We start from the raw sequence: 24,610 nt of genomic DNA, 5'->3' as shown, positions 1-24,610 counted from the left end.
TATGACATTTATTTTTATTTATTTGTTTCCTTTTGCAGTACTGGGGTTTGAACTCAGGGCCTACACCTTGAGCCACTCCACTAGCCCTTTTTTCTGATGGGTTTTTTCGAGATAGGGTTTTGGGAACTATTTGCCCAGGACTGGCTTCGACCTGAGATCCTCCTGGTCTCTGCCTCCTGAAGAGCTAGGATAACAGGTGGGTGCCTGGCCATTATTTTTATTTTTTGGTGGGACTGGGGTTTGAGCTCAGGACTTTATGCTTGCAAAACAGGCTCTCTACCTCTTGAGCCATACCTCTAGTCTTGTTTTTTAAAATTTAATTTATTTTCTGTACTCAAGATTGTATTGTACTGTATCATATTGAAAGTACTACTCCAGGCATACAGGTGTATTCTCTTGTCAAATACCGAGTAAGTTCTCAGTTGTCACTCATTTTGTACACCTTTTTTCAGCATTTCCATTTCCATCTTAGAACTCTCCTTTTGGTTGCTCTGATACTGATCTTTTTAGATTTTCCTATGACCCCCTCTATACTACCCTTTATAAAAGATTACTGAGTTCACCTTCTATTTTCCATTTATATCTCTAGAATCTTTTATTTTTGTTGTTCTTTTGGTTGATTATGGTCAGTCAGGTTTTTCAGCCTTATTTATACTTTGCCTTTAGCCTCTCCCAATCTCTGTACAATCCTCATAGTGCCATGCTACTGGATTTTTAAATATAATCTTGTAACATTTTCTTTTAGGTTCTCTGCTCCATGCTGCAATGAAATCCAGAGTTTTATACTGTTGTTGTAACCTGCTTTTCCTGACCTCAGGAAATCTCAGATACACACTTTTTATCCCTGAATAAACTTCACATTCTCAAGTTTTAGCAGTACATAATTGCTTGTCTTGGAATAAGCCCATACTTCCTTCCATATTGACGGACGTGGTGGTGCACACCCGTAATCCCAGCACTCAGGAGGTAGAAATAGAGGCAGGAGGATATCATTTGGATATCAGGAGGTAGAGATGTGCTTGGGCAAGACCCCATCTCAAAGGTAAAAAAAAAAAAAAAAAACAATAAAGAAACCTATTTATCCTAAATGTTAACTGATAAGCCTTTCTTACTTTCTTTTTTTGATAACTTTCTTCAACCCTGTTTACCTTTGCTTAAGTATCACTGCAGTTATTTTACTATAGTATTGATAACTACTTACATCTACTTGTGATAGCCTGTTAAGCTCCTTGAGAATACTTATCCTTTTCTATATCCCTCCAAGTCTTTGATGGGTAAATGGTTTTTGTTTTTTCTTTTTCTTTTTTTTTTTTTTTTTTGGTGGGACCGGGTTGTGAACTCAGGGCTTTGTGCTTGCAAGTTGCATAGAAGGCTCTCTACTGCTTTACAGGATTTGCAGGTGTGAGCCACCAGCACCTGGCCAAAACAATTTTTTAAAAAACCTGAATATAAAATCTGATCTTCCTTTCCAACCTTCCTGGGGTGGGTTACTACCCATAAGGCAGTTCCAGAATTTAAATTTAGCTGATAAGGGGCATACAACAGGGTTTTTTTTTTTGTTTTTTTTTTTTTTTTTGGCAGCACTGGGATTTGAACTCAGTGCATTAGCCTCATGCTTGCTAGACAGGCATTCCACTGCTTGAGTCACTACCGGGCCTGGGTGATTTTCTTTTAGACTTCTGTAAGTCAAGTGAATCTTCTATTTGGAATTACCATATTCAATTGTGAGTTGCCTTGTCTAATGCAGTTACTTTTTGCATCTGATAATAAAATATTTCATGCTTCCTTTTTTAAAAAATCCCTCTAGGGGGAAGAAATGACCCAAGCATTGTATGCACATATGAATAATAAAAAAATAAAAATAAAAAAAAATCCCTCTAAAGTTCCTTCTAGTCGTTGTATAGATGTTGAACACATGTGTACATCTGTTAAGCATTTGGTTATTTCTTGCCTTAGCCTCCCAGGTGCAGAAATTACAGGGTTGTGCCATGCCCAACTGCTAAATTAACCTCCTTTCTGTCCCCAATCTCCCTTCCCAAATCAAATCCAGGTCCTCACAAATGCTAGGCAAGTACTCTAGCATGAGTTATGTGCTATCCCTAGGTGGTTATATATATCATACATTTCTTGTGTCTGTGGACTTGTTCATGCTTTATGTGCTTAGAAGTTTATTTTGTTAGGTGCTTTATCTCCATCTTCCCATAAGACCTGTGTATGTGAGTCATTGAGGAGAGACCTATCTTACTGATCTTCCATTTTCCATTGCTTGGAACATTGCCTGGTAAGCAAGAGGCATTTGTTTTCCTCAGTGAGCTTAAGGATTTTCTTAAACTTCTGAGAGCTTATTCCAACCACCATGAAAGGTAATACATTTTTTCCTGCTTTTGAGACTAGAAAGGGTTGAAATACCTAGACAAAAATGGTCTCAAGGGTGTGTTGAATATTTGTTCCATATTTGGGTTAATGATATAGTTGGTTTCTCATTTGGGATGATGGAATCTCTTGAGTCAAAAACTGGAAGCAACATGGTGCAAATGGAAACTTTTTTGCTTTATTTTGTATTTTTTCCCTTTGAAGATCTCAGGGGGCATCTATGTAGTATATAGGACATCATCTATATGCCTGTGGGATTTTTTTTTTGTTTTAGTTTATCACTACAGTTTTTTTCGTTATTCCCATACTTATTCAATGACATCTATGTTAATAAAACAAACATGGTCCTTGCTGTTACAGAGTCAATTGTGGTGCAATAAAATAGTGAGATGCTGAACAGCTAATTATGTTTGTGTCATTTAATAAGGGAAGCTGTCTGGGTGGGGTAACCTAACCTCAGTGAGAGAGCTCTTGGGAATAACCCTTACTTACACTGGTACTTGGAGGATAAATTGGAATTATACAAACTAATGAATGTAAACTCTAAGTAAATAGCCAGTTTCTGTAAACATAAAAATAACAGTGCTGGAAGTGTTGCTCAAGTGAAAGCACGAGGCTATGAGTTCAAACCCCATTTCTGCCAAAAATCTCCCCAAAAAAACAAAAAAAGAAACATGTTTGCTCATTATAGATTTTTGGAAAATAGAAGGAACTACATTAAAGTAAAGCTTATCTCTAATCACATCCCAGAGATAATTCTTTTAGTTTTGTATTTTGAGTCAGTGTTTCACTATGTAGCTCAGGCTGGCTGAAATAATTATTTTCTTAAAAATATTTTTTTCATGAGCTGGCTGTGGTGGCGCCGGAGGATTGCAAGTTTGAGGCTAGTTTAGGCTACATAATGAGTTCCAGGCGATCCTGAGCTACATAGTGAGACCACGTTTCTAAAAAAACAACCAGGAAAAAACTCAGGACCATTATTTGAGAAAACTTTCTAGGTTGCTTAGGAAGAAATGGTTGTAGCTTGGGGCTATTGTTGAATAAGGAGTTGAAGAATAGAAGTATTTGGACATCGCCTAGATTTTTGTATTTAGCAAGTAGATAGATGGTGGTACTGATTTCTGAGATGGGAAACTGTTGAGCAAATTTGAGTATGGGGGAACAGAAAGAATTCTGCTTTTCATTTGTTAGGTTTCAAGTTGGGAAAATAAGCCAGAGACTATGAGTCTGGAGGTCAGATCCATAGATAGATAGGTGACACATTTAAAGCCCAGACTGGGTGATATTTAGGAGAAATTGTCTAGAAAAGGAGGGATTCTAGGATGAAGTTTCGGGTCCCTTGCACATTATTATTATTATTTTTTGCTGTACTGGGGTTTGAACTCAGGGCCTACACCTCAAGCCCTTTTTTGTGATGGGTTTTTTTCTTTTTTTTTTTAATTTTATTTATATGTGCATACAATGTTTGGGTCATTTCTTCCCCCCCCCACCCCCTCTGTTAACTACCTCCCCTTATCCCCCCTTACCCCTTGCTACCTGGCAGAAACTATTTTGCTCTTACCTCTAATGTTGAAGAGAGAGTATATGCAATAATAGGAAGGACCAAGGGTTTTTGCTAGTTGAGATAAGGATAGCTATACAGGGAGTTGACTTGCATTGATTTCCTGTGCATGTGTGTTACCTTCTAAGTTAATTTTTTTTTTTTTTTTTAGTAAAAGTAATAGTAAAGTTTACTAGGAGAGGAACAGAGGGGAGAAAAGTGAGATAAAAGCATTTCCTGTCCCCCAGCAGGAAATGGGAGCAAAGACTCCTCTGAGTTAATTCTTGAACTAACCTTTTCTCTAGTTCCTGGTCTCCTTGTGATGGGTTTTTTTTCGAGATAGGGTCTCGAGAACTATTTGCCCATTCTGGCTTCAAACTGCAATCCTCCTGATCTTTGTCTCCTGAGTAGCTATGATCACAGGTGTGAGCATCTGGTGCCTGGCCCCCTTGTACGTTTTGAAGTTGAATTGATGAGAACCAACAGAAGATTAGGAGAGTGAGCTGTTAAGTTGTATTAGGTAAGCCTGTGGTGTAATTGAACCTAAGGGAAGACATTTTTAAGAAGTAACCAGTCCACCTGTGCTGCTGAAAGAGTTTTGAAAATGACCATTGAATTTGCAACATGTTGATTGTTGGTATCCTTGTCAATAGTGTTCTTATTGAAACAGTGACGATAGAAGTCTGATTGACTTGGATTGCTGAGAGAATATGAGGTGAGGAAGTGGCCAGTATGGTCAAGTCTATTAAGCCGAGAAGAAAGGCCACAGCTGGAGAAGACTTGATGGATCTTTCTTTTTTTTGGGGGAGGTGAACTCTCTTGGTAGGTAGGTGCTCTACCTCTTGTGCCACTCTACCATCTGCTAACTTGGTGGATCTTTTTTTAAAAACAATTCTGGTAGATTGATAGATACTAGAATATGTTTGTATGTTGATAGGCAAGAGGAATTGATTATGCTAAAGAGTAATTCCAAAGTCCATTTTTTATTTTTATTGTTTAAACTAAACTAGATTAGAGTGCCAGGAAAGGTGCAAAGTCCTTGGACAGAGGGGATGATATTTATAGTCTAAGTGGAAGGATTAATCTTTAATAGGAGCAGAGACACTTAGGGCAGTCCTAAATTTCCATTTGATATTTGTGGTCTTCACATTAACATGAGACCAATTAATGGTGGTTTTGTGTTTTTCTCTAGCATTGGTTCTTGGAGCAACACAGAGAAGATTATTTTTTTTTCTCCTTTTGAAAGATTTTTTTTCTTTTTTAGTTAAGAGGCAAGTAAGTTTAGCCTTGGGGCTTTATGTACCATGAAGGAAGAAAGCAGCAGGGTTGTCAAACATTTTGCAACATAGTGAGTATGACAAATATCAATGAAATGTAAACTGAGTAAAGAGTGAAATGAGGATATTAGAAGTGATTGATAATGAGAGTGGTCACTTTGGAATGAAGCCAGCTAGCTGTTGGGTTTCTAGTAACTAAAGGAAGTAATCTTAATTGAAAGAGGTAGGAGATCTGGGAAATTTGAAGTCAGTGTTGGAGAAGGTGTAGTCCCCTGCTCCCTTGGTAGTATGGGGTGTGAATTCAAGGCTTCATGCTTGCTAGACAGGTGCTCTACCACTTCAGCTACTCCTCTAGCCTTTTATTGTGTTGGGGATTTTCGAGGTAGGGTCTTCTGAACTGTTTGCCCAGGCTGGCTTCAAACCTCGATTCTCCTGATCTCTGCCTCCTGAATAGCACTTGGCTGGCTTTGGAAATGAGATCTTTCTTGGACTATTTGCCAGGACTGGCCTTGAACTGTGATCAAGGCAATTTCAGCCTCACCAATAACTTGGATCACAGCCACAAGCCATTGGCTAAATGTATTCTTGAGTCTTAAAATTTATTATAGCTCTCCCAATAGATATCTTTCTTTTTCTTTCTGTCTCATTAATATTGAAACTCCTGGGAATGAAGTATAAATATTTGATTAGCTGCAGGTTAACCTTTTTTTTTTTTTTTTTTTTGGTGTGGTACTGAGGATTGAACACACGGCATTGTAGGCAAGCACTTTACCACTGAGTTATATCCCCAGCCTCAGGTTAAATATTTTTGGCAAGATTTCAGGTGATATTATGTACTTCATAGTCAATCATATTAGACAAGTTTTACAGTTATCGATGCTTAGTCACTTGTTCAGTCACTTGATTCAGGTGGTAGTCACACAATTTCTTGGCAAAGGTATGTTTTATTCCCTTGGCAGTTACCAAGTAAATCGTGGGTTAGTACTTAAACATCTTGGAAATAATCTTGTTCTCCAACATCCTTCCATCTGATAATTTAGTATCCACTGATGATCTTTCCCTGAATCATTTATTGGAGGTTTTACAGAAAGGGGATTTTCCTAATTGTCAACCTTAAATTATTGAGCTGGAATTCTGTAAAGTAGAACTTCAGGGCTTGTTGAGCTGCTCAAGTGCTAAGGTGCCTTCATAGCAAGCATGAAGCCCTGAGTTCAAACCCTATACCACCACCACAAACAAAACCAAAAAAAAAAAAAAAAAAAAAAAATCCCACAAGGAAGAGTTCTCCAGCTGGGTATGCTGGTGCATAACTGTAATTCCAGCATGCTGTCTATAATCCCAACACTCTGGAGGCAGAGGCAGGAGGATTCCAGGTTCCAGTACAGCCTGGGCAACTTAGTAAGATTCTGTCTCTCTCTCTCACTGTAGAGTGAAAAGGGCTGGGCATGTTATCTAAGGGATAGAGTGTTTGCCTAAACATCTGTGAGATGTTGTCTTCAAACTCCAGTGCTGCAGAGGGATTAAAAAAAAAGGCTGGGTAAGTGATACAAGTTTGTATGACTACCATGCATTTAAAAAAATTTTTTTTGGTAGTATGGGGTTGAACTCAAGGCTTGCTAGGTGGTGCTTTACCACTTGAGCCACTCTGCCAGCCCTGAATGACTACCATAGTTTATTTTAAAAAATGCCTGGTTAGGGTTTTTGGAGCCTTTTACCATTATAGTCAGTGTTGAAGTTAATGTTCACATACCTTTTTTGTTTTACTATTCAAATTTGTTTAAGTGACTTCAGGTCATATTTTAGAAAGTAATTTGAGATTTACTTGTTTGGAATTCCTGTGCTTTAATAATATTTATGTAGAATAAATTTGTGTTACAGTTCATAAAAGAAGAATTTGTGTTTAGGTGGTAGGAGTATTGTGTGGTTTTGGGAATGTTAGATATTCTTGTCTTTTCATTAAGGGAAAGTACAATTTTAAAAATTTTGTTTTCTGAGATAGCCTGGAGTACAAGGCTCAGACTTACCTGGAACTCCTGTCCGTACTTCTGGAGTGCTGTAATTACAGCCATGTACCTCCACACTAGGTTGGATTTTTTTTTTTTTTTTTTTTGCTCTGCCTGCCCTGTTTTGTATTGGATATTTTTGAGGTAGAGTCTCACAGACTATTTGCCTGGGTTGGCGTTGAACCATGATCCTCTGATCACTGCCTCCTGAGTAGCTAGCATTACAGGCCTGAGCCAGCAGTACCTGGCTGGTATTGGGGTTTGAACTAGGGCTCTTGCTAGGCAGGCACTTTACTGAATGAGTCATGCCTCCATCTCATTTTGCTCTAATTATTTTGGAGATAGGGTTTCACTTTTTGTCCAGGCCAGCCTGGACTGCGATCATTCTGTTTTATACTTCCTACCATGGCTGAGAAGACAGGAGCATGCCAGCATGTCCCAGCTTTTATCCATTGAAATGGGGTTTTTTAAACTTTTTTTTTTTTTTTTTTGGCCTGAGCTGGCCTGGAACTTTGATCTTCCCCAGAAGATCATTTTTTTTTTTTGCAGTACTGGGATTTGAACTCAGGGCCTCATACTTGGTAGTTAGGAGCTCTACCACTTCAGTCACTCTGTCAGCCCCCTCTTTCAGCCTCCCAAGTCGCTAGGATTATAGGGGTGAACCAATGGTATCCTGATGGATTTTGTTTTTAATGTATTTAATGACTGGCCTTACGTATGGGTCAGTGGTAGAGCACATGCATAGTCTGCTCAAGGCCATGGGTATGATCCTTAGTGCCACAAACACAAAAGAATAAGAGATGCTTTTTTGTGGTATTGGTATGTGAATTCAGGGCTTGAGTTTTGCTAGGATTTCAGCATGAACCACCAGTGCCCACCTCAACATTAGTCTTTTTTATCTCCACTCTATGTGTGGATTTGTTTAACTGAGCTTGCCACACTTAGTGTGTGGATCTGTTTAACTGAGCTGGGTGTGAGGGAGCATACCTGTATTCTTTGCACCCAGGAAGCTGAGGCAGGCTATTTTTCATTTCTTATAATGTCTTAGTCTGATTTTGTTGTTAAAATAATAGTGGCATATAGAATGAGTTAGGAAATGTAGTTAGGAAATGTTTGAATGTTCAGGTTCCTTATATAAAATGGTTTGGTGTGAGTATATAGCATGCATATATCCCCTTGTATATTTTAAATCATTTCTATGTTGCTTATAATACCTAATGCAATGCAAATGCTATTTAAATAGTTTTTATATATACTGTTTAGGGAATGAAGACAATTTCTACAGATGAAATTTTTTTTTTTTTTTTCCTGGCAGTACTGAGGCTGGAACCCAGGGTCTTGTGCGTTCTAGGCAAGTGCTTTGCTACTGAGCTACATCCCTAGCTTCAGATGAAATTTTAAAAGTGTATATTTTTGGTTGGTTGAATCTGTGAATATGGAACCTGTGGATATGAAGGGCCAATTGTATTCTCTCTGCTTCAGTTTTCTATAGTATTGCAGAGAATAAGCCCTTATTGCATTGTTTTGTTACTAATTATTGATTTGGTATTTTAATAGATACAGGCCTGTTCAGATTATCTCTTTCTCTTTGCTTGAATTTTGGAAGATTGTATTTTTAAGGAAGTTGGCCTTTTCATCTAAATTGTCAAATTGTCTATAACATTCCTTTATTCCTTTAATGTACATGGTTTTAGTAGAGATGGTTCCTCTCTGTTTGCTGATAATGATTAATTTGTGTGTTCGTTTGTTAACCAGACTAGAGGTTTATCAATTTAATTGGTTGTTTTTGGAGGACTAACTTTTAGTTCAGTTGATTTTTTTTTCATTATGTTAAAATCCACTGGTTCTGTTGCTATTTTTTAATTTTTTTCTTTGCTGGTGATGGAGTCCAAGGCCTTTTCTATACAAGGGCTCTCACACTGGGCTACACTCCTAGCCCTAGATTTTTCTTTTCTGTTATACACTCACTGCTGTAAGTTTCCCATTAATAGAAGATTCATCTATTTATTCTTGCATTTCTGTTGTTTTTGTGTTTCATGTTTTATTTATTTATTTAGCAATACTGGTGTTTGAACTCAGGACCTTGCACTTGATAGGCAGGCACTCTACAATTTGAGCCACGCTTCCAGCCTGGGTCTCATGTTTTGAAAATGTTACTGGGCACATACATGTCAAGGTTTTTTGTGTTGTCTCGGAGAGTTAACCTTTTATGTAATATTCCTCTATGATAGTTTTCCTTGCACCTGTGACTGCTTTATCTGAAGTTAAACTGGCTAACACACTGTCTCATCTCTGAATACTTTTATTTGGAAGGCAAGTTTCCAGTCCTCCATTGATAAGCGTTAGCATGGCTTTTATCCTTTTTTCTCCATCCCTTTACACTTAAAAAAAAATTGTGGCTAAACTACACATGAAATTCATTATTTTAACCATTTACATTATTGTGTATCCAATCTCCAAGACTTTGTCTTACAAAACTGATCTGTACAGATTGCCTGTAGCCACACCCCTGCTTTTGGCTGCTACCATTAAACATTCTGTGTCTGTGAAACTGACTACTTTAGGTTTCTCATATACATGGAATCATGGAGTAGTTTTTTCGTGACTGGCTTATTTCACTTAGCATAATGTCCTGGTTCATCCACATTGTAGTATGTCAGGTTTTTTTTTTCCTTTTTGTTGTAATCGCCTTTTGTTTGTTCATTTTTCTGTCAGTAGATACTTGGGTTACTTCCACCATTTGGCTGTTGTGAATAACATGGGTTTATCTTTTCTATTTGAGGGATGCTTCAGTTCTTTTGGGTGTATTTGCAGAAGTGGAATTGCGGGATTATGTTATAATTCCTTTTCTATTCTTTGAAGTACCATACTCTTATATAATGGCTGCATAATTTTATATTCATACCAGCAAGACCTAAGTGTGTCTATTTATTTATGACTTTTTTTCTTTTTTTTTGGTGTTACTGTGGTTTGAACTCAGGGCTTACACTTTGAGCTGCTCCACCAGCCCTTTTTCAAGATAGGGCCTGGCTTCAAGTCATGATCCTCCTGATCTCTGCCTCCTGAGTAGCGAGGATTACAGGCATGAGCCACCAGTGCCTGGCTATTTATGACCTTTCTAACACTTGTTAATCTCAGCTTTTTTTTTTTTTTTTTAAATGATAGTCATCACATTAGTGGTAGGTGAAATCCTAATGTGAATTCTCCACAGAGAATGCGCCTGTTTTTTTTGACAGTACTGTTGCTTGAGCTCAGGTCCTCACATGCTTCCTTGGCAGGAGCTCTACCTCTTGAGCCACTCAGGCACCCCTTTTCTTTGTTGGTCATTTTCAAACATTTTCCTTGGGCTGGCCTCAAACCGTGATCCTCCTGAATACGTAGGATTACAGGTGTGAGCCACCAGTGCCTGGCCACCTTTTTTTCTTTTTGGTGATACTGGTGTTTGAACTTGACCTAGCACTTGGTAGGCAGGAGGAATTTTACTACTTGAGCCACACTCCTAGCCCTTTCCATGTTGGTCATTTTCAAGATAGTATTTTGCTTTATGCCTGGTCTGGACCATGGTCCTCCTATTTGTGCTTCCCCATATAGCTAAGATGACAGACATGTGGCACCATGCCCAGCAATTGGTTGAAATTGGGTCTTGAAATTTTTGCCCAGGCTGGCCTCTAACCCTGATCCTCTGGATCTCCACCTTCCTTGTAGCTAGGATTACAGGCTTGAGCCACTGTCTCTGCACTTTTATTCGTTTTTTGGTGGTACTGGGGTTTGAATTCAGTGCCATGTTTGGTAGCCAGGCCCTCCACCATTTGAACCACTTCTCCAGCCCTTTGATATCAGGCTTCCTGGGATTTATTATTATTTTTTTTTATAAATTCATATTTGTCTTCACTTTAGCCTCCAGCAGTTCATGAGTTACTTATTAGGGCCATAACCTGGTAAGATTTCTTGCAGAGAACTTTTGCTCTGATAAGTTGTGATTTTCAGTTTCCCCTCTGCCTCTCCAATTTGCAAGACAGCTGTTTGCACTGTGACTTAAGTTCACCTTGCTACTTTTCCTTTTCTTCCTCCTCCTCTTTTTGATGAGGTGCTGGGAATTGAATGCAGAGCCTTCCACATGCTGGAAAAGCACTCTGCTGCTGAGATATTCCTCCATTCCTCATCTTGCTTCTAATGGGAGTGATGACTTCCAAGCATTTTGAATGATGGAATGGAAACCAGAAGTTCACTCATGTACCTTTTGTTTGTAAGATTCCATTGCCTGATAATTTTAGAAGTCATACCTCAGTTGGACTTTTAGGTCGTTTTTTCATTTTATGTAATGATTTCTGTGATTATAGTTTTTATTTTTCTCCTCATAATTAAATGATTTTCTTAGGTATTTCTAGGTCTGGGAATGCCGGGTTAAAGGGTAGGACAAATTTTATGGTATTAATACATTTTGCTATGTTACTATTAAGACAATGTTATCTTTGTAAGCCTATTAGTATTCCTTTTTTTTTTTTTGCAGTTATGGGGATTGAACCCAGGGCCACTGTACTGTTGAGCTTCATTCCCAGGCTTTGCTGTTGAATATTTGAGACTGGCCTCAAACTCACCATTTTCTTATCTCAGACTCCCAAGGGCTAGGGTTGCAGGTGTATGCTACCAGGTCTGGCTTTTATTGGTGTAACTTTGTACCACTATTAATTTTTGACAGTTTGAGAAAATTTAAACTGCAGACTCTGCTTGGGTGTGCATGCCTGTAAATCTCAGCTACTCAGAAGCAGAAATCCAGAGAATTGTGGTTCAGTCCAGCCTGGGTAAAAAGTTAGTGAGATCCCATCTCAAGAACAAAATTGGGCATGGTGGCATAGGCCTTTCATTTCAGCTACAGGGGGAACAGAAATAGGCGGAACATGGTCAAGGTTGGCCTGGGCGAGGTAGAGAGACCCTATTAGAAAAATAACTAAAGCAAAAAGGGCTGGGGGTCTGGCTCAAGCTGTAAAGCACGCTCTGAGTTAAAATTCCATTGCATGTGGACATCCAGTTTTCCTAGCACCGTTTGTTAAAAATACTATCTTTTTCTATCATTTCGCTCCTTTCTTAAAGATTAGTTGATAGGGGATGGAGGTCTGGCCTAAGTGGTAGAGCACCTGCAAGATTTGTTGACTATATAAATATGAGACTGTTACTGGGCTCTCTTGTTTTGTCCTATTGGGGTGTGTCTTTTCTTTCACCAATACCCTGCTATCTTGATTATAGTGTCTTTTTTTTAATGTCTGGAAATTGATATTGTTGAGTCCTCAACTTTTCTTTTGTTGTGTTGACTATTCTTGGTTTTTAGATTTAGTTTTCATTGTCTACTAAACAGCTTGCTGGAGATTTCATTGGTACTGAATTGAATCTGTGGGTCAAATTTGGAGGAATAATTGTGTCTTTACATTACTGAAGCTTCTTGTCTATGAACACAGTATTTCTATATTTATGTAGGTCTTTTGATTTTTTATTAGTTTTATGTTTTCTGCATATAGATTTTATATGTATTTTATTATGTTTATTCCTTAATCTGTTTCTGAGTGTGTTACTATAAGTTTTTAGGGTTTTTTTTTTTTGTTTTGTTTTTTGAAACAATGTCTTGCCATGTAACCCAAGGTGTTCTAAAACTTGTTCATACCTCATACTTGATATCCTACTGCCTCAGCCTCCCTAGGGCTGGAATTACAGACAGATGCCTATGCCTGATTTAAAAGGTTTTGTCTTTTTTTTTTTTGGTGGCAGTGGGGCTTGAACTCAGGGCTTAATGCTTGTTAGGCAGGGGTTCTACCAGTTGAGCCACTCCCATTAGCTCTGTTTTGTGTTGGTTATTTTCGAGATAAAGTCTCATGAACCATTTACCTGGGGCTGGCTTTGAACCGAGATCCTCCTGATATCTACCTTCTGAGTTGTAAGATTATAGGCATGAGCCACCAGCACTTGGCCTGATTTAAAAATTTTATCATAGAAATTTTGCTGTCTCTCACTTCTGAAAGCTAGAAGTCTCAAATCAAGGTGTTGGCAGTGTCATTTTCCCTTTGAATCCTCTAGGGGGGAATCCTTCCTTTTTAGTAGTTTCTGTTGATTTGCCATTCATCTTTAGGGCATTTGGCTTGTAGATATATCACTCTCACTGGTTATATGTGTCTTTAATCTATTGGAACAAACACACATACACACATACACGTGTAAAATTTGCCTATATTTCTTCCCTTCTTAAAACATAAATGGGGCATCTAATAAATGCACTTCTACTCTGTTGCTTTTTCTCACTTAGTTTTTTTTGGGGGAGGTGGTCTTGTGTTTGAATTCAGGACTTATTGCTTGCTTAGGCAAGTGTCCCTAGGCAAGAGTGTCCCTAGAGCCATGGCCTCAGCCTGAGTCTTTTTTTGTTTTGTTTACTGGGAATTGAACCCAGGGCCTTGTGCATGCTGTGCAAGTGCCTACCATTGAGCTTACAAACTCCCCTCCCCCTCCAGCTTAAATGAGTCATTTTGGGGGTGCTGGAGTTTAAACTCAGGGCCTTGCATTTATTAGGCAGGTGCTGTATTGCTGAGCCATACTTATAGCCCAGATGAGTCATGTTGAAACCTTACTATGATGAGAGTAACCCTGTGGCTTCTTTGTGCCCATTTTCTTGTCGGTAAACCCGTAAGAGTTAAGACTCCAATCTAAATTGTCATGTCACTTTATATGTTTCTCTTTATTCTACCTTTTTATTCTCTGTATTCTAGTTCCTTGGTGGCTTGCCATTTTCCTAAATCTGCCAAGCCCTTCCTTGCTTCTGTTTTGTACAGGATGGACTTTCTGCCTGAACTGTATTTAGCTTTGTCTACTTAAGTCTTTTAAAAGTAGTTTTCATAAGAAAGCTTCCTTTTACTGTCTTAGAGTCTTTTTTTTTTTTTTTTTTGATGTGGTACTGGGGCTTGAATTCAGGGCCTTCACCTTGAGCCACTCCACTAGTCCTTTTTTGTTAAGGGTTTTTTTCAAGATAAGGTTTTGAGAACTATTTGCCTGGGCGGGGTTGGCTTCTAATCTCTATCCTGATCTCTAACCTACTGAGTAGCTAGGATTTACAGGTGTGAGCCACCAGCACCTGGCATAGATTCTTTCCCTGTTAAATACTTGCATGCTATCTTGTACTTGATTTAAAAATAATAAATTAGTTATTCAGTACCTTAGGATGAAAGCTCTTGCATCCTAAGATCATTATAGTATGAGTCATTATAGTAAGGTTATTATAGTATGAGTGCCTGTAGTTATGCTATGCAAATTGCTGTTACTCAGTAAATATTCATGGAATTAATAAATTTAGAACTTTATTTTGCATTGTGGTTTGTATGTAGCATTAGAATCAATCTAAAACCTAAAATTGTAGTAGCACATGGTTACTATCTTTGGAGAGGCTAGGCTATTATTTCCTGGTTTTCTAGTTGGAGCAGGACTGCTCTTCCAGTATAGTGCCACTAGCCACATTTGGCTTATTTTTTTCATATTTACAGAAATTATTTTTGAATTTTTTAAGTGTACAACTCAGTAGTCTAAAGAATATTCATAAGGTTGTATAGCTGTTGTCACTGTCTTAATGTTCTTGTTCAATGCTCCCAAAAGAAATCCCATAGGTCTTTCTCATTTATTCCTCTACCCTCAGTCTGTTGACAGTAAATAACAAGTAGTATTCATTCATTCGCTTATTCATTCATTCATTCATTCATTGGTGGGACTGGGATTTGAACCCAGGGCTTCACACTTGCAGAGCAGGCACTATACCCCTTGAGCCACACCTCTAGTCCATTTTGCTCTGGTTATTTTTGGAGATGGGAGCTCATGAACTATTTGCCCATGCTGGCATTGCACTACAGTCCTCCCGATCTCAGCCTCCTAAGTATCTAGGGATTATAGACACGAGCCCCTGATACCCAGGTTCTTTTCTTTTTGACCAGTACTGGGGTTTGAATTCAGGGCCTTGTGCTTGGCTTGGCAGGTGCTGTATCTATTGAGTCACATCAACCAGGTCTTTTTTGCTTTAGTTTTCTTGGGGTAGAATCTCTAGATTTTTATCTGGGCCAGTCTCAGATCACTTCTAAGATTATAGAAGTGTACCACTATGCTAAGCTTGTCTATTGAGATGGGTCTTTGATAAGTATTTGCCTGGTCTAGCCTTGAACCTTCAATTTTGTCTCCAGAGTAGTTGGGATTACAGAGTGGCCTGGTAATCTACTTTCTACATATCTGGATTTTTCTATCAAATGTGGCTTCTGAAATGTGAGTAGTTGAAATTGAAATGCACTATATTTAAATTATGGGGGTAGGGAGGAGGCACAAACAATGTATACACATATAAGTAAATGTAAAAATGATAAAATGAGAAAAAAATACAGATTGGATTTTGAATTCTTAGTACCAAAAATGTTAATATGCTTAAAAATATAAAACATATGCTTAACATATGTCTACAATATTTTGTATATAATGAGATTTATAAATTTATCATTAAAATTAATATTATTTCCTTTTGCTCTTAGAAGTTAAAAATGCATCTGTGGCTCCCATTTTGTTTCTGTTGGACAGCACTAATCTACATCTTATACTTAGTAAGGACCATAAATGTGTTTCCATGGTTCCATCTTCTCCCATCTTCTCACTTCCTTAGTTCTCATAGAATTTGTTTTAAGCTTTGAGAATTTGTTTTATGACCCCCAAGCTTCAGAATTCAAAACAAAAATTAGGGACTGCTGGGGTGAGATCCTGGGTTTGATTTTCCCCCAGCACAAAACAAAAATTAGAAATATTTAGAAAGGCAGAAATTTTGCCTATTTCTTGAGCCATTGGATAACAGGGAAATAATAAATCATACATACTAAGATTTGAAAAAATAACAGTAAATGTTAAGCCTTATGCCATTTTAACAAATTAGGAAGATTAGTTTCACACTTATTGGCATGGAGAATATATAGGCAGCTCCCTAAATTTTGATAGTTGTCATTTTGACTACAAAACAAATTAGTAATTTCTTTATTACCAGATGAATTAGAATTATAGTTGTCTTATTTGAAATTTTGTTTCATAACATTTTTCAGGAGTAAGTAGAAAGTGAGACTAATGTGATAAATTTTCTTTTTTCTTTCTGTCTCCCTTTCTCTTTCTTCTTTTGAGGGGTGATACAGTAGTTTGAACTCAGGGCCTCGAGTTTGTTACACAGTTGATTTGAGTCATCTACCTCCAGCCTATTTTGAACTTTGCCATTTTTTAGATAAGGTCTTGGGGGTTTTGCCCAGGGCTGGCCAACCAAGATCCTCCTTCCTTTGCTTCTTAAGTAGCTGGGATTACAGGTGTGCACCACCATGTTGGAACTAAAATTTTTTTTTTTTAAACAATGAAGTATTTGTTTGGTGTGGAAGTTTTCTACTCCAACATCATTATCAAAAAACATCATTAGTGAGTGTGAATTGTACTGCTGTAATCTCAGCACTCATCTGTATTTCCAGTATTCTGGAGGGCAGGAGGATCACAAGTTCAAGGCCAACTTGGCTACTTATTGGGACTCTGTCTCAAAAAACAGCAAAACAAAATATTCCAAGTTATAAATGACTATTCTGTTTCAGTCCTTATTGAAATTGTGTTTCTCCAATTTTTTTTTTTTTTGAGTCTGTGTCTCAGTATATATGCAGTTCAGGCTGACCTAAAATTAGTGATTCTCCTGCCTCCATCTACTAAGAGCTAGGATTACAGTTTTGTGCCCCCATGCCTGGCTTTATGTACTGTATTAAATGGTTAAATTCACACATTCACTCCATGAGGTAGGTAATACAATCCCAAATTGACAGGATAAAGCTCAGCACACGATGGTTAATGAACTTGTTCAAGGTCACATAACTAGTATGTATACTTAATACTTACATGGCAAAAATGTCTTGATTTTTGGTTTATACCACTAGAACATAACCTCTAAGAGGGTAGGGCTTAGTCATTATTCCACACTTAAGATCACTTTCTTGCATGTAATAGATCCCAGTATTTATTGGAAATAATTTTGATGAGATTCTCCTAAGAGATTTGGCATTGGATCTATTAGAATTGCTTTAACTTTTTTTTTTTGAGGCTGGGAATTGAAGCCAGTGTCTGACACTTGTGTAAGCACATGTTTGCCCCTGAAATATACTCTAGCCTGGGACTGCATTAAATGCTGCACTGTTTCTCAGCAATTAACATTGATGTTAATTTATTTTCCCTCATCCAAATTATCTTCAACATTGTGTACTATTTTGCATGATTATATATGTTACATCTTTAAATAGTTCTTGTAAAAATTGTTTACTTGGAGTTATATCTTTTATTCATCTCTTTTTCCCTAAATGCTTTGGAGATCCAAGAGAACATCAGGAAAAAAAAGACTATCTGAAGTTCTGTTGTTTGGGGAAGAAAGTTCTAGAAAAACAGCTTTGCAGCTATCCTCACAAAATACATAGTGCCAAAATAACACCATTCGTCAAGGTTTCATCCCAAAACTTCAGCCTCTTCGGTTGTTGCAGTCATTAAAATGATTAACACGTTGTTTTGTTACTTATTTTTAGAAATTACATTTCCTTTCTCTTAGACTGGCAACAGAATTGTGAAATAAGTTTTATGACATAAGGCTTTGAAATCAAACATTGTTAAGCAACAATTAGATTTAGTTGTTAAATGACATACCGATTATTACCACAAGTAAGCAACAGAACTAGTATTCAGCACACCACTGTCTTTACTCTAAAGGCCAAACCTTCTGATGCTGTCATCTTTTGCCATTTTTCGTGTCTTATGTTCTTGAGTCTTAAGCTGAGATTTAAGTTAGTTTGTAGTCTTAGAAGGATTTGAGTTTTAGATTGTGAAATAATTGGATGTTTCAATCAAACTGGAGGTATAAAGGATGATCATTACTTGGTAGAAAATTGAGCTGTGAAGAATCCTTGTGTTTAACTTTTCACTTTCTTTTATCTTTAGTTACCTGCAGACAAAAACCCTACTTTAGACCACGTCAAATGCCTCTTTTATACTGGGATTCATTGTGACTATTGTATTTTCTTGAGCTGATTTAGTAAATTTTTCATTCACTAGTGTTCTCTCTCTAGAGTAAAAAAAAGATCCAGTTCTTCTCTGAATTATAATTTGGGAGTAATGTGAACAGAAATAATGACAAAGGTTTAAAAATAAATATTTAGTATCTCACTGAGATTAATTGGTCTGTTCTGGAAAGCAACTTTTCTAATCTGCATTATCTCCTCCGTCCTTCCCCCAAACTTTAATCCTTCTTTTGTATCCTTACAATTTAGTTTTATTTACTTCTTTTTAGGTTGGGGAAGTGACTCAGGCTATAGAGAGCCTGCCTAGCAAGGGTAAGGTCCTGAGTTCAAACCCCTTTATCACCCAAAAAAAAGATTATTCACTTCATTTTGGAGAGGAGATTGATTGTGGAATGATGAGCGTTATTATTATTAGAAAATTTGGGAGCAGAAATTTTAAGTATGTAGTTAGTACTTGTGGTTTCTTAAATTGGTTAGCCAAAGTCAAATGCCTCTAGTTTTGTTAATAGTATTCAGTAGGTTTTTTTTGTTTTTTTTTTGTGGTACTGGAGTTTGAACTCAGGACATCATGATTGTTAGGCAGGCACTGTACCATGTTACTCATTCTTGTGCACCCTTTGGATAAAATACTTTTACTTTTGCTAAAAGTACATTTCCTTCTCTACCATAAATACTAAGAATACTGATTTTCTAGGGTAAAGGAAGAAGTTGCTCATAATGCATATTTATAATGAAATTTCACTTTTTCAATAAAAATATGAAATGGTTTAATCCCAAACATGAAAGATGTTATGAAGTAAGCCACTACTAATTAAAATGCTTTAAAAATTCATGTAAGTTTTTAAATCCTATGTTATATTAATTAGGAGTCATGACATTTTAAATTTAGGTTATAAGTTACATATTTTTATATGTAAGTTACATTTTCTATATTAGAAATATTTTGTAAACAAAAAGTAAAACTGCTGGCATCACTTAATGGAGGTTGAAAAGAAAAGCCAAGAACCTTAAAACAGTAATTGTTACACCATCCATTTAGTAAGCACGTTTAAAAAGGTGGTCCAAAAGCACAAAAATTACTATTGTAATCTTGTCTGAGGCTTTTTTCCCCATAAAAGTAGAAATGTGTCACTTTTGTAAAAATATTGAATCCTAAGAAAACATAAAAACATAACTTGTATACCAGTTCTTTAGGGTTTTTTTTTTTTTGTGTGTGTGTGGTACTGGGACTTGAACTCAGGACCTTCACCTTGAGCTACTCCAGCAGCCCTTTTTGTGATGGGTATTTTTGAGATAGGATCTTAGGAACTATTTGCCTAGGCTGGCTTCGAACCATGATCTTCCTGATCTCTGCCTCCTGAGTAGCTAGGATTACAGGCGTGAGGCACTGGGCTTTAGGTTTAAATTGAGAAAAGGGTAAGATTTTACTCTTATTAGGAATATAGAATATAGACCTATAGTATATTAGCACAGATATTTGAATACAAATGGAGACCCTATTTGCAGGCAGGTAGGTACTTGGGAATGCTAATGTGAATCACACTGGATGGTTTTCTGAATCATTTAAGGTCACCATGACTCAGAATAGACTGTTACAGAGTAAGACACTGAGGGATACTATAGATACCAAAGTGCTTTGGGAAGCATTAAGTGCAAAGTAAGTAGATTCAGGTAAAGAAGAAATCAGTTTTAGGTAGTAGGTAGTTGCCATTGAAGTAAACTAAGCAGAAAAGCAATTAAAGGAGGCATTAGAAGATTCTCCTGAGGTATTTATGCTTTGAGAATTGGCCATGGAAAGGAAAATTGATTAAATGCTTAGAGCTTTCACCATTCTGGTGGGTGGTATAGTAGTTCAGTTAATATCTAGAATTGTCATGATTAATTCAAGTGAGAGCTGATGGCTTAAATGGCTTTTAATGACCAGATTTTCTGTTGATGTGGACAGACCCTCCCCTAGCCTGCAGATACAGCATCTCAGCAGCCATCTACAAATGATCACACTTAATCACTTTGGACCTCACACACATGGAGCTGGAAAACTTAAAATACACGTTGTTTACTATTTTTCTCTAATACAATCCTATAATGTCAATAAGTCATCGTACTATTGTTCAAAGTGGTATTAATTTACTAAAACATTGAAGTTAAAATTTCTTAGTAAATATTTTTAAAACTGGCTAATTAAGTCCTAGAAAATCACAGAATGTTTATTTTTACTAGAGTAGATAAATCTATGAAAGGGGGGTTCAGAATTTTTTATAGATAATATTTAAAGTAGGCTTTTTTCTTGATGACTTAACTAACATTTATTTTCTGTTTATTTTTAAGACGAGCAAAAATCAAATTAAAGTAGATCTTGTAGATGAGAATTTTACAGAATTAAGAGGAGAAATAGCAGGACCTCCAGACACACCATATGAAGGCAAGTACTTTTTTCTGTGTCAAAATATTGTGCATATTAAAATGTGTCTGAAATACAAAATCAGAATTATCTTGAGCATCTATAAACTCCATGAAGGGTAATTTCATTTGGCTTAGGGATATCCTGTAGTTTTTAAAATAATACATTTAATCACTTACCTAGATTGATTTTTCTTACTGAACTTTAGCTAATTTTTTTGTTTCCCCTAGATTTTGCAGAACCCAGTTATAGGTCATGCAGGTTAGCGTTTAATAGAATAAAACTGAATGTTAAGCCTCTGTCATACATAAGACTGCGGACACTCAGTCACCCTTCATATGGTATTTATATCAAACCTTGACAAATTTCTGACTAATAAAATGTTTTTGTTTTCAACGCTCCTCTTCCCTGTTTATCATCGTATTATTTGCTCATGTCTTCATGTAGATTATAGTCCAAATACTTAATATTCTTTATTTTGGAAAGTGTTAAGTGATTATCTTAAGAAAGGCAGCTTTTTTACATTCACAAATACTTTGTAGCTATTTTATGTTAAAACATAGTATTGGGGATATGATGCAGGAAACAGCTTTTCAGCATTTCAGTTTCTTTTTAGGCAAACCTTCATGAATGAATATTGTAAGTTTGGATCATGGAGGAAAACCAAGATTCCTTTAAATACTTGTTTAATAGAAATATTTAATAGAAAGCATATAGTAGAATATGTGGTGGCTCTTGTAAGATCATTACATGTATTTTCTCATTCATTCCTTACAACAGATCCTCTGAGGTAAGTACAGTTACACTGGTTCATAGATGAAGAAACTTAAAGCTCAGAGAAGTTAAATAAGTTGTTTAAGGTCAGATATTGAAGTGGAAGTGCTGTGATTTGACTGATAGCTTTTGGCTTCAAAGACTATAATCACTTTCTGTTTTAGTGAACTAGGATCGACTAAATATTACAAGTCATGGCTGTGATTACCTTGAACGTGGTGGTTCTATAATTCTCTAATGAACAGTTACCCAAAAATAACAGGAAAAACTAATATTCTTTTTTTTGGGGTGGGGGTGAGGTGATATTTGAACTTAGGACTTGGTACTTGCAAAGCAGGCACTCTGCCTCTTGAGCCACATCTCTAGTCCATTTTGCTCTGCTTAATTTGGAGATGGCATCTTGCAAACTATTTTTCCGGGCTGGCCTCAAACCTCAATCCTCCTGACCTCAGCCTCCCAAGTAGCTAGGATTACAGGTATGAACAACCGGTGCTTGGCTGTAATTTTTTTTTATTTTTTGGGTGGTGCTGGGAGTACAATCTGAGGCTTCATGTTTGGTAGGCAAACACTGTATCAACAGCTACATTCTAGCCCCATAATCATTTGATTGCCTTTACAGGTTGTTTAGATGTCTCTTAAGACAGTAGGGCAGGACTGGGATATGGCTCAAATGGTAGAGTACCTGCCTAGGAAGTCCAAGGCCCTGAGTTCAATCTTGAGTGCTTCTTCTCCCCCCAAAACCCACACCCCAAAAAACCCCAAAAGAGTAGTTGGGCAGTAGCATTGTGAATCTATAGAGTTCTTCTAGCAATGTATATATTAGAAACAAGGCGTTTCTTGAGCTAAATAGATAGGTAAATAGAATGTTCATTGCTCTTTTTTTTTTAGCAGGTCTTTATAGAGTAGATGAATTTTTAATGTATCCTTGTTTTTAGAATGATTGAGATATTAGAGGTAAGTTGGTTATTTTAAGTGCTTTGTTTCTGCTGTTGCTTTTGTTTTAATGCATTTTTTGGGTATATACTTGAGATTATCTTGAATTCACGAAGCTGTTGAAAGAGTTGTTCATTTTGTTTAGGAAAAGCATCGTTCATGGGTATAAATTTTTATTTCTAATAGAGAAATGGATCAAATATTTTGACATTGCTTATTGCAGAGGTCTTGCTACCTTTTGAGGCTTCCCCACCCCCCCAAAGTTGTGCTGTCAGTCAAACCCAGTGTTTTCATGCTGGGCAAGTGTTATTTCTTCCTTTTGTTTTTGGTCTAAATTTAAAAATGAGAGCAAAGTTTACATATGGAATGCTGAACTGTTTATGACATTAATGAGGAAGCCATTTTATGTATTAAAAATAATCAGATTGGGTGGTAGAATATTGCATGGAAAAATTGACATACTGCATGATGCTTAGCTCAGTTTTCTTTTGCATAAATAACTTAGTAGCAAAGGAACAATTTAGTTCTTGAGTCTTTTTTTACTTAAAAGTTTATGGAATTATTGTCGATAGTTCAGAAATTCTCATTTCTTCTTCTCTTCCTCCTCCCCTTTGGAGTAAGTTAACTTTAAAGTTTATTTTATTTATTTATTTTTTTGTGGTACTGGGGCTTGGACTCGGGACTTCCCACGTGCAAAGCAGGCATTCTACCACTTGAGCCACACCTCCAGTCCATTTTACTGTGATTATTTTGGAGATGGGGTCCTGAGAACCATTTGTCCTGGCTGACCTCAAACTGAGATCCTCCTGATCTCAGCCTCCCAAGTAGGTAGGATTACAGGCATGAGCCACTGATGCCTAGTTGAAGTTAATAAATCTTTAATATTGGAAGATACTTACTTACTTATTGGTGCTGGAGATCAAACCCAGGACCTTGTACATGCTAGGTAATTGTTCTACCATTTGAACTATCTCCCAAGCCCTGGAAGCTATTTTTAAAGCTGGGTACAGTGGCTCATCTCCACAATTCCTGTTTTTTTCGAGGATGAGGCAGGCAGGAAGGAGGAATCTTTTAGCTCAGAAGTTCAAGCCCAGCCTGGGCAGCATAGCAGGTTCTTCATAAGCAAACAGCAGCAACAAAAAAACCTCAAAAGAAACAACAAGAAGAAGCTATTTTTAAAGGGTAAATGTTCTATATTGAAGGTATTATAGTTAATGTACCCTGATTATATGACACTTTTGGTCGTGACATGCCACCTTTATACCGGTGGTTCTTTAAGATTACATTGCCTTGTGACATTCTGTGATATTTGTCAAATGATGTAATGTGCCTACTGATGCATTTGCCAGAACATACCCAATCCTTAAGTGGTACATGACTGTGGTGTTATGGCTAATTCTACAGTGGTTACATATTGAAAGTTGTCAGGTAATAATGGAAGACAAAGATGATAGAACATAGACTCTAGGGGCCACCAGTATTTATATAATATCTCTGGGCTCTGGCATGGCTCCTAAGTTGTTTTTGGACATTCAAGAGAAAAGAACATTGTATGACAGATTATAGAGATGTTAATATTAAAGTAAACCAAGCAAAGAGAGATTCTTAGGAAGGGAAAATAAGAGCCTACATATTACTTGCCCATTTATTACACCTGACTTTGAAGCTAGTATTTATAATTCTGAATGTAGTTAACTCTGTGTTTACAAAATTTCCTTAGGTATCTTCTCTTACCTACTTTTTATTTTACTTTTCTGTTTGTTTTACTGCTACAATATGTTCTGAGATTCAGGCAGTCAAGTCATGTATTATTTAATAGAGAGCACTCTTTTAAAAAATTTTGAGAAGAATTGGAACTAAAAATGTCCTTGAAGGCTGGGTGTGGTGGTGTACGTCTGTAATCCCAGCACTTGGGAGGCTGAAGCAAGGGAATCTCAAAGCTTGAGCCTGAGCTATATAGAGAGATCCTGCCTTTAAAAAAAGAAAAAAAAAAAAATCTTTGAAGAACGTGATACCAAGTGAAATGCTCTCCCAAGATCCACAGTTATCCATTCATAACAAGGGAGAGAGGTGGATTTGAGAGAATCCAGAATATCTTGAGGAAGGTTCCCCGCTTGAGTTTTCATGAGCTGAATTACAGAATTTTTTAAAGAGTTTATAGAATTTTGATGATAATACCCTAGCTCACAGTTTTTATTTTTATATTACTTTTTTTCCTTTTTTTATACTTT

General features: G+C 36.9%; 1 protein-coding gene across 8 annotated transcripts in view; it reads left to right on the top strand.

The window, feature by feature from the left end:
* The window catches only part of Ube2k (ubiquitin conjugating enzyme E2 K), a 56,931-nt gene that overhangs the window by 8,907 nt on the left and 23,414 nt on the right, over positions 1–24,610 (top strand). Inside the window, exons 1-3 of one of the 8 annotated variants that reach the window (XM_074042427.1) lie at positions 43–196; positions 20,600–20,693; positions 22,338–22,400. The exons of 3 other annotated variants lie outside the window; for them this stretch is intronic. Coding sequence is in view for 3 of the 5 variants with exons in the window: in XM_074042424.1 (XP_073898525.1) it covers positions 15,743–15,802; positions 20,600–20,693 (154 nt within the window). In the remaining 2 variants the exon portion in view is untranslated. Of the gene's footprint in view, positions 1–42; positions 197–4,067; positions 5,262–15,727; positions 15,803–20,599; positions 20,694–22,334; positions 22,401–24,610 lie in introns of those variants that run through there. 4 more of the 8 variants (XM_074042428.1, XM_074042425.1, XM_074042424.1 and 1 more) reach the window with 4 other exon arrangements.

This window comes from Castor canadensis, chromosome 9 (genome assembly GCF_047511655.1).
Source record: "Castor canadensis chromosome 9, mCasCan1.hap1v2, whole genome shotgun sequence".
Taxonomy (NCBI): Eukaryota; Metazoa; Chordata; class Mammalia; order Rodentia; family Castoridae; genus Castor; species Castor canadensis.
Note: the sequence above shows the minus strand (reverse complement) of the source record. Positions and strands in the feature narration are given on the sequence as shown.